The 10,210-nt window shown below is 41.7% G+C and overlaps 1 protein-coding gene across 1 annotated transcript; it reads left to right on the forward strand.

The window, feature by feature from the left end:
- The first annotated feature begins 5,651 nt into the window (after positions 1–5,651).
- Positions 5,652–6,596, forward strand: LOC131814484 (olfactory receptor 10K2-like). The gene has a single exon (XM_059145411.1). It carries the CDS (start codon positions 5,652–5,654, stop codon positions 6,594–6,596), a length of 945 nt encoding a protein of 314 aa, XP_059001394.1.
- The last annotated feature ends 3,614 nt before the right edge of the window (positions 6,597–10,210 follow it).

Genomic DNA, 10,210 nt, shown 5'->3' on the forward strand with positions numbered 1-10,210 from the left:
GAAAGCGGACAACGGACAGGAGGTGAGAGCAAACATCTAGCTCCCAGTGGGACCTATGGTTTTTCATCTCAGGTAAGAGACAGAGAGGGGTGATGGGCCCATGCTGGTGCAGTGCCACTGAGAAGCAGAGAAGGCCACGAGTAAGGCTGTGGTCTCCAAAGAATGCTATCCAGGACAGTTTATGCTTTAAAGTGAATTTCAGTATAACTATGCATATAATTTTATACATATCCTAAATTAACGGTCTCAGTGTGCTTCCTCAGTTTACATAGACACTGTCCTTGTTCTGATTTAACTCAGTAGGGCACTCAGCAATTTTAATCAGAAAATCTTTTGTTCATTAGAGCAAGGATACTTATCATGAGATCCACCCTCTTCATTAATGTGAAGTACATAATACTGTAGTGTTAACTACGGGCACGATGATGAAGAGCGGATCTCTAGAACGTGTTCATCTTGCACAGCTGGCAGCCGTACCCACTGAACAGCCACTGTGCACTTGCCCTGACTCTGACCATCACCATTCTGCTCTGTGTCTGTGCGTTTGACTCTTTGGTTTCCTCCTCTATGTGGAATTTGCTTTCTGTGAGTGACGTGCTTCACTAAGCATGATTCTTCCAGGCCCATGTTCTTGTTAATAGCAGGATTTTTTCTCTTTTTTTTTTTTTTAACTTTTTTTTGTTTTGTTTTTTTAAAGTCTGAATAACAACCCATTGTGTGTGTGTTTGTGTGTGTGTGTATGCATCTACAAATCCAGAGTAATATTCTTTTTCAGAAATGATTGTGGTGTGTGGCATCTAGACGATTACAGTATCTAAGTTGTCTCAGAGTTCCTGAGTTCCTGCAGACAATGACAATTGACAGACCCGAAGACACAGAAGTCCAAAGGCACGCCAAATCAGAGTCAGTCAGAAACACTAGCACAAGCTCATAGAGACCTGGTGGGCTTAGGAACAGACATGGGAGAAAGTGCACAAAGATGCACAAAGAGAAGTTAGTATCTACATAATAAACACCTCGGGGAAGAATGATAACACAATTGCAATTACATTCTGAAAGACAAATACCTCTCTTCTGTCGCTGACACATCAACTTGGTTGTTTCTGGACTCGGGGTCTCCCTAGCAGTCTCTGAAGCTCAATTTCTTCATCTCTCAGATGGGACTGCTGGGCTAGAGGTTTAAGATCTCCTGGGACCATAACATTTATGACTCAGACTTTTTGGAGATCCTCCTGGATAAGGGACAGGTGCAGTGTACATTTCCCTGTCCTGGTCAAGGAAACTATCCTATTAAACCCTTTCTGAAACCAGTGGAGTGCACTCAGCAGTATGAAAGTCATATTGAGAAGCATCTGCCCGATTTTGATTCTCAAATGATAATGACAGAACTAATATTTGCATAACACTTAACCATTGCTGTAGTATTTTCCCACTTATTTTGGAGAAAGCTTGAAAGTTAGGTTAGCTGATTATCAGAGTGAACTCCATGATAAAGATGAGAAAATTGATTTAGACACATCAAAGTCCCAGAGCCAATACATGGTGGCGTCAGGACTTGAGTCCGCAACAGAAGTGTCACAGAAAGCCTGTCTGATTACCTTTGTATGGAAGGAGAGTGACGGAATTCTGCTGTCCTCTTTTCAGTAACCTATGTATATGTGTTCTACTGGCTACTTCTACTGGCTGTGTGAACTTGAATCATATCCTCAAACTCTTTGGTTATTAAATTTCTCATCTTTATAATGGATATAACAAAAATAATATGTACCTCAGGGCTCATTATGAATACCAATGATCAATACATATATTTTTTTTTTTCACTCTCTTCTGAATATGGCGAACTTGTAATAAATGTTAGTTCACATTATATTTCTAAAAGATGGTTCTAAATTTTGGTTGATAAGCTCTCACAAAATTGTATTTTATTTTTTTTTTCTTCCCTAAAATGTAAAAATGAATACTGACAGACTAGTGGTGGGGGGGAATGAAGTCCCCCTAAGAACTAACTGAAGTAGCCTAGGGGTGGGGTTAGTTGGTGAACTTAATGTGACGTTAACGGTACAGAAACAGAAGAAAGGGAGAAGTGAGTGTTTCACAGCCATGTATGTATAAACACCTGCATTTCCTTTGGAAATATGAAATGTCTGTATGTTAACACAACAAAACAACAGGCACTGGTTCTGTTCTGAAGGGCTAGTCAACACTAAGGAAAGTGGCCATCAGCTCAATCACAATGTTTACATGAATAACGCCTGTAATGTCATATTTTTATCAAAATGCTAACTGGTGATATTCGAATACTGTTTGCTCTTCAAAGCTTTCCAGAAATTATTTGTCGTTTCCTCAAGATTTTCAGGACATTTTGCTGGTACTTCTTTCATAATGTTTATGACGGTTTGCCTTGCAATATGCCTGCTGTTTGGTTCGCTGTTCTCAAACAAAGGGACAGTGATTTTACTCATATTTATATTTCCGGTGCTTAGAACGTAATAGAAATCATGAAATCATAAAGTATGAGAATTATGGAGCAACATGTTCCATTCTTTAGGAGCTCGACGAAGAGTTGAGTTTGATACTTAAATACATAGATACCTAAAAACATTTACAAAATATGCATCATTGATAACTATAAAACATCCAGAATGAGAAATTCCTAATATGTGACTAGGACTGATACACATTTATTTTCTAAATTTGTCTCATACCATCCCCAACAAAATAGAAAATGGAAGAAAGCTCCTTTGCTTTCTCCCAGATGTAATTAACCTACACGGTTGGCTCTGGCTGTGGAACAACCAGGCAGCAAAGGGCTGGCCTTATCCTTAAGTTCTAAACTTGCTCCCTCCAGTGCAGAGCAACACTCCTTAGACAACCCGATTACCTTCAGGCTTGGAGAGCCTCAGGGGGATGATAATCCTCTTAAATTTTCCCTCCCTTGGAAAGCACAGAAATGGCGATTCAACGACTTACCATGAGTTAAATGCTCATTATGTTACTGACAAAAAGGGAACAACAGTAAAGTAATGAAAGGAAAGTGTTACTGAACCTTCGCTATTTACTAAACTAGACTCTTCCATATACATGATTTCAGTTCATCTTCACTGTCGCCCTGGGACACAGGAATTGCATTTCTCACTATACAAATGAAACAATGGGACTTGGGGAATTTATGATCTTACCACTAAAGTATGCCAAAGTCAGGATTAAGGCCTAAATTGGTAGAAGTTCAAAACCCATTTTATTCCATTACTCAACTTCACTTGTGCTTATAAAGGTAAAATTTGAGAACATAGCATGGAAATTCATTCATCGTCCTGAGAATTGGGGATCCTGGAATTAGAAAGATAATAGTATACTAGGAATAAACATGCCTTCTAGGAAATAAAGACCCTTTTGTCAGGCGTTGAACAAAAAAGCAGCAGAATAAGGAGGAGGAAGAGAAGGTCTGACAGGGGTGGGGGATGACACTATGGTAACACAAAACATCAGGGGCAACACAGCAACTGTGCTTCCCTAAACTTTTATACATCTGGATGAAAGTAGAAACTAAGTTATGCCCAGTCTCATTATATTCTCCAAGAATGCTTTAGTTCAACATTTCTATTGCAGATACAAAGAAACCCAGAAACAAGCACAGACATATTCTTTTCCAAAGATATACAAAAGATTTTTCTCCTTGGTGCTTTCAGCTGCAAGTGAGAATCTGCCATTTCAGTTGCCACATTATTTTATAATAATCACTTCTGCAAACATCTCACCTCAAACCATGGGGTCTTGGACTGGGTCTTATTTTTATGCATGTCCCTAACGCACAGCTCCTTGTCATAATCACACTGCTTAACACTTGTATAGCGTCTGATATTCTTGATGTAGGGGTTCTCTGCTAGGGTAGGGTACACTGCCATTATTTTTTGTTATTGGTATTAGTTAAGATAATAATTTTGAATGATATGTTTTTTCACATTGGGATAAAAAGTCTACCTTATATTTTCTCTCCCATTTACTTACATTCCCATATGCTCTAGAGAATAACCCATGTCCAAGGAGTTGGGAATATATGCAGTTCCAGTTATGCTCTCTTCAGTGCTATATTCCTATTGTAAATGGAGATTTCTCTCTTGGGTTTGAAAGATACTACTTAGTTCCTTGTAGTACAGAAATCCTCAGGCATTTTTGGTCTTGTATAATCCTCATGCCCGGGAGGAAAGAACACTGAGGATTCTCTTACTCTGAGCATTCTAGGAAGACTTCTTGACATCACAAGATAAGTAGCAATATGCCAAGTTAGCTTTTTTATTTGTACAACTATTACTTATTGAGAAGCTATTAGGTGTACTTAATACGGTTCTAGATACTGAAGAGAATTCAGCTGAAGATACATACAATTTACATCTTCTCCTCAAGGATATAAAATCCAATGGAAAAGAGAGATGAGAAAAATGCATTATAATATTTCAAAATTAAGTAAACACATTAAACTGGGATTAATGCCATATGTAAATTCTTGGAACAGAGACAACTCTTTATGGGGTGATATCAAGGACGTTCCCCAAAAGCAGATTTAGCTAAAGCCTTAGAATAATGGTAAAAGATTTGTAAATAAAAAAATGGGTAACAAGGAGCCTAATCAAGGAGTAGAGGCAAAGAAGATGAAACATATCTGCATAAGGATGCATTCCATGAAGGTTGATATGATCACAGACCCATAGTTCGGTTTCCAAAATAAGACCTTAAAGCCACAGAGAGTTGGAATATGAAGTCATGGGTAAATTTTGAGGAGGGTAGTAATATGATATCATTTATATTATAGAAATTTACCTGGAATCAGGGGTTGCATCTTCAGATGCACTGAAGAGAGATGTGGGTGTGGCAGGAAGGACAAGCACAATGGGATGTCAGTAGGAGTTAAGGGAAGTGATGGAAATGGACTAGGGTCCTGAGGAAGATGGGGGTTCTCTCTGCAGGAGGAAGCTTTCTGAGGTGGGCCCTGGAGGATGCAGAGGTATATTCTATCCTGGAAACCTTGTTCCAGTTGGGGAACAGAATGAAGGTCCAGAAGCAACAGTCAGCATAATAAGGGTATGCAAAAGTGGAGCCAACGACCATGCCAGGAAGTGTGGCCTACAGGGGCAAGGGAAATGCAGGTCCAAGTTATGGAGAAATGGGAACTAAGAGTTGAACTATTTAAGGAAAATGTTAATGAGAAGATGCTGAGGATCATGGACAAAGTCACCTCTCAATGTAGTGTGTGAAAACCATGTACTCTGCAACTGAGGGTCCAGGCATGTGAGGACAAGCAAGCCAAAAGGCCAGGTTTGCATGATAAACAGTGAGGGCTGAGGGATGTGAATGACAGCTGCATCCTGCAAGAGGAGATGAAGGGATAGTTGGGTCTGAGAAACACCAAGAACTGTTTGCCTGTTTTGTTAGAATGATTGTGGAGATGCAAAGTTGGATGTGCTCTTGGCTGATTTTAGGCACCACCTTTTGTCTAAAATATAATCTGGATAGAGGGGGAGTAATGAATTTAGAGCTCAGATCTTAACACCTATTCAGTGATGAACAATTTCTTGTGATTCTACTCATTTTCAGAGGTTTATCTTGATACTATCTACCCCTCTCTTGGATTGTCTCCAAATGATGTACCTTCCATGGAGTGGGGCAATGAGACCCTGGTGAGGGAGTTCGTCTTCCTTGGCTTCTCTTCTCTGGCTGGGCTGCAGCGGCTGCTCTTCATAGCCTTCCTGCCCATCTACCTGTTCACCCTGGGCACCAATGCCATCATCATTTCCACCATCGTGCTGGACAGAGCCCTTCACACCCCCATGTACTTCTTCCTTGCCGTCCTCTCCTGCTCTGAGACCTGCTACACATTCGTCATTGTACCCAAGATGCTGGTGGACCTGCTGGCCCAGAAGAAGACCATCTCCTTCCTGGGCTGTGCCATCCAGATGTTCACCTTCCTCTTCCTTGGCTGTTCTCACTCCTTCCTGCTGGCAGCCATGGGCTATGACCGCTACGTGGCCATCTGTAACCCTCTGCGCTACACGGAGCTCATGGGACCCCGGGTGTGTGTGGGACTAGTGGGCGCTGCCTGTGCCTGTGGCTTTACTATTGCACAGATTATCACCTCCATGGTATTTCATCTGCCTTTTCACTCTTCTAATCAGCTCCATCATTTCTTCTGTGACATTGCCCCTGTCATCAAAGTGGCATCTCACCATACCCACTCGAGTCAGATTGTCATCATCATGCTCTGTGCATTGGTCCTAGTTGCCCCCCTGCTACTGATTTTGGTATCTTACATACACATCATCTCTGCCATAGTCCAGTTTCCTTCCACATTAGGCAGGTACAAAGCTTTCTCCACCTGTGCATCCCACCTCATTGTTGTCACGATCCATTATGGTTGTGCCTCTTTCATCTACTTAAGGCTCAAGTCCACCTCCTCCTCCAGCCAAGATGCTCTCATATCTGTCTCCTACACCATCCTCACTCCATTGTTCAACCCGCTGATTTACAGCCTCAGAAATAAAGAATTCAGGTCAGCACTTCGTAGATCTGTGGAAAGAACCATTTCCCTGCCACAACGTTAATCAAGATCCTCCTCTCTCCAAGCAGTAAATTGCAAGGTGTGCAAGAAAAAACTCCCAGAGCAGAAGTGATCAAGCAAGAGAACAGTTTTCAAGAACAGAGATCATTTCCATATATAAAATTCAGAAAAATACATCTTGCTGCAATCACGTCCATTATTGCTCATTGAGGGTTTTTTTTTTATTGTTTTTTTTTTTGTTTTGTTTTGTTTTGTTTTGTTTTTCAGTTGAGGAAAAAATAATGGATGGCTATTATAGGAAAACTTGTCTGTGTTCAGAATTCTAGAGTCTGGCAAATACTATTATTCAATCTCCGCCAGATGGGAAACAAATCCTGAAAAATACTTCACAGCCGTGACTACCTGTTTCAGGAAACCAAGAAGCTCCTGTCTTCATATTTCTCCCTTTATCTAAGTTTCCTGAGTCTCAGTCTTTCCATATTGGCAGACCACAGGGCTTACATTACATAACATTTGTACATGAGTGTGATGGTATCTGGTGCTTAAGATATATCCAAGTAAAGTTCAAGCAAGAAAATTGTACAAGAAGTTATTCATTGATGCGTTTCTAATGTATTATGGGAGCTGATTTTTTTTTCTAATTTTCTATGCACTGATACAAATCTAATTTTTTTTTTTTTAAAGAATCCCTTGAAGACACTCGCAGAAGCATGGGTTAAAAAGAACATCTAAAATCTCAGAGCATGGCCAAGAAAGGCCAGCTAACTTAATCCTTTTCATTAACTATGCATAAATTCTTATGTAAAGAGCAGTTTCTGTTCTGTGGGCACCAGAATGCAGCAGAATCTCATGTGCATTTGAGACCAGAATTTGTGTTAGACATTTTTGTTTCCTTTCCTTCTGCAGGAGTGAAAGCCAGCAGGGTGCCTGCTCCAGCAGAAAGCTGCCTCGTCTGTATGCTTCCCTTCAAGATCCACTGGGCAATAAAGGTCTTCTGACTGAATCATTGTTTCTCCATTTCTCCCTTTTCTTCCACCCGATGCCCATCAATGTCATATCCCGCCCAGGCTTGAAGTAGGAGGGAGGGGAGGGGTTGTCTCACTCCCAGCCCCTGTGTGTTGTGGGAGGCTGAGTCTGTCTGCAAGACTGCAAGTCAGCTGCCCTTCTTCCATTCCTTTGAAGCTTGAGACTTGCCAAGAGAGGGGCCTGAAGAGAGCAGAGACTAAAGCAACATTAGTTTCTTTGGCCATCACGTTGTGAGTCTGTTTCAGGTGCTAATTCTTCAAACCTGCAGTATGTGCTGCTCTTTCAAAACTGTTACTTGATGTGCACTTTGGGCAGCCTGGGAGGTACACAGTAGGATCCATACTTTATGGGTGAGAAACCAATTGTCAGAGGATTAAAATGTCTAACCCACTAGTGAGTGGAATTGATACTGAGCCCACATCATCTGCTTCCTTTATGAAGGTCCCTGCAGTGCTTTCACATGACCTCTCATGAAGATACGATCGTTTTAATTAACAGAGAGTAGAATGCATAGGTATTCATCTCTGGCAGCAGAAGACTATGCCAGGTGACATCTGTGGAAAAGATAGACTCCCATGGATGAGACAAATGGCCTTCACCTCAGAGAGTGTCACTAATTCCCATCCTCATATGATAGGTACTGTGGGGTGGAGGCGTGGGAAAACCTCCCCCGTTCCCTCTGGTCTTGTTCATGACTCGTTTATGCTGCTACTTGGAGTCAGATATCAGAACACTGGTTAAGCGTGTAGGGTCACTGTGTGTTAAAAGATCATGTGTGTTAGATGACTCTCCTGACACTTCATCCTCACTCTTTTTTTTTTTTTTTTTTTTTTGACCAAAGAATTCATTTGACCTTGGGTCTGATCTCATGGGTTAGAACTGAACATCCTCTCCTTCCTCTTACACACACACACACACACACACACACACACACAATTCACATACACAAGCTCTCCTGGTTAATTATAGCTCCACCCTCTCTCCCCTTGTGTCTTCTGGGAAAGTGGTAAGATCTTCAGACATGAGGTTGGCTTTAGTGAGAAAGCAAAACCTGTTAGACCTTCAGACTAAGGGATTATTTCTGCTGAGTTTACAGGCATAAATTCAGCCAATAACAATGACTGTTTGTTTCCGTTTAGTTTCATGGTCCATGAACACATCATGGGAAAGGCTAAACCAAGGCAGAAGTAGGGATCAGGAAATTTCTGTGACCTCGGCCGCAACACAATGTGATGTCACTCTAAGTGGATTTGGGGCCTCTCGGGCTGGCCTGTGCATTGAGACTGATTCTCTAGGACACCCTCTAACACTGAGCAGGCCAACCGCTATTCAAGGAAATGTAGTTTTAGGCATATCCGCCTAAGATATCTACCGATTAGTGGAGAGTGAAGGAGCGCGGGACAGCAGTTAAAGCCCCCCCTACCCACCCAGAGGCATTCACGCAGAGCAGGCAACCAAGAGCCTCCCACCTCACCGAGCTCTTTCTGTTCCATAGAAGTTGGTGAAAGATTACTTTAAAATGAAAATTTTTGGTTTCCTATTCATTAATTTATAACAATATTAACATTCACAAGGATTGAGAGTTGATCAGATTGACTGATTATTTACACTCAGAAAAAATTCAACACATCATTTTTTCCTGCTTTTCTCATCTTTCTTGATGATTTTAATGAGATACCAGTAGTTTCACACATTTTCAGAAAAGCAGATGTTGTGCAATAAGAGAAGGAGCTCTGCCTGGGTCAGCTCCGCTTTGCACATCTCGCCAAGACCTCTCTCCTTTGAGAAGACAGTTGCTCAGAAAAGCGCCACGCGCACGTTTGTACCCATACCGCTCTCCTCTCCTGGCAATTAAAATGTGACTGTGGCACCACTTCACCGTCCCAATGAGATTCTGAGCCCAGTGACCAGAAATACAGACAACGTGTGTCTAACAGGATGAGAGAGATCAGCTCGCGGCAAAACGGGGTTCCAGAAAAGCCCGTCTTGACTCTCTGAGTCAGCCTTCATGTGCTAATTCAAACTCAGTCCATGCTCCATGAGATGACTTCCTATATCCTTTCCCCAAAAAAAGTCTGCACTTCCCAAGATAATTTTCCCCACAATTCCACTTTACCTTGAACGTTCCTTTATGGAAAACCTTTTGGAACATGATTTTGCTTTTTGCTTTGGTTTTCTCCCCTGCTATGTCTCAGTCAAGAAAGCTGCTCATTTCCCCTGAGGAATCTTTACGGGCAAAGTGAAGGAACTTGTGTCAAGTGTAATGCAGTCATCTTTCCCTGGGGATATGAAAACATACCCACAGAGCAGATGTTGTGTCTGTGCTTGGCAAGAGACCAAGAGACGTCACTGGCAGCGATCACGGGAGCAAAGACTCACAGTAAATTTGTTGGAGATGTGAGCTCAGTGGAGAGATGTAGGGGAGCGGAGAGATGTGCTTTCTGTCCTGTCTGTATCCACAGGGCTCTGAAAGTTTAAGAGTAAATCCTTAAACAGCCTGCAAACGAGGATCTCAGGAGGAAAGGGGCAAGTCGGAGATATAAGTGTTCCTCCTAGAACTCAACACAGCTGTTTGAGGACGTTCATGGAACGTGTTTGCAAATATAGGAAATATAATTATTTACCTTAAAA

Source organism: Mustela lutreola, chromosome 14 (assembly GCF_030435805.1).
Source record: "Mustela lutreola isolate mMusLut2 chromosome 14, mMusLut2.pri, whole genome shotgun sequence".
Classification (NCBI taxonomy): Eukaryota; Metazoa; Chordata; class Mammalia; order Carnivora; family Mustelidae; genus Mustela; species Mustela lutreola.

What these genes read in the sequence shown, in the direction of transcription:
- LOC131814484 (XM_059145411.1), top strand. Translation starts at nt 5,652, where the DNA reads ATGGAGTGGGGCAATGAGACCCTGGTGAGGGAGTTCGTCTTCCTTGGC.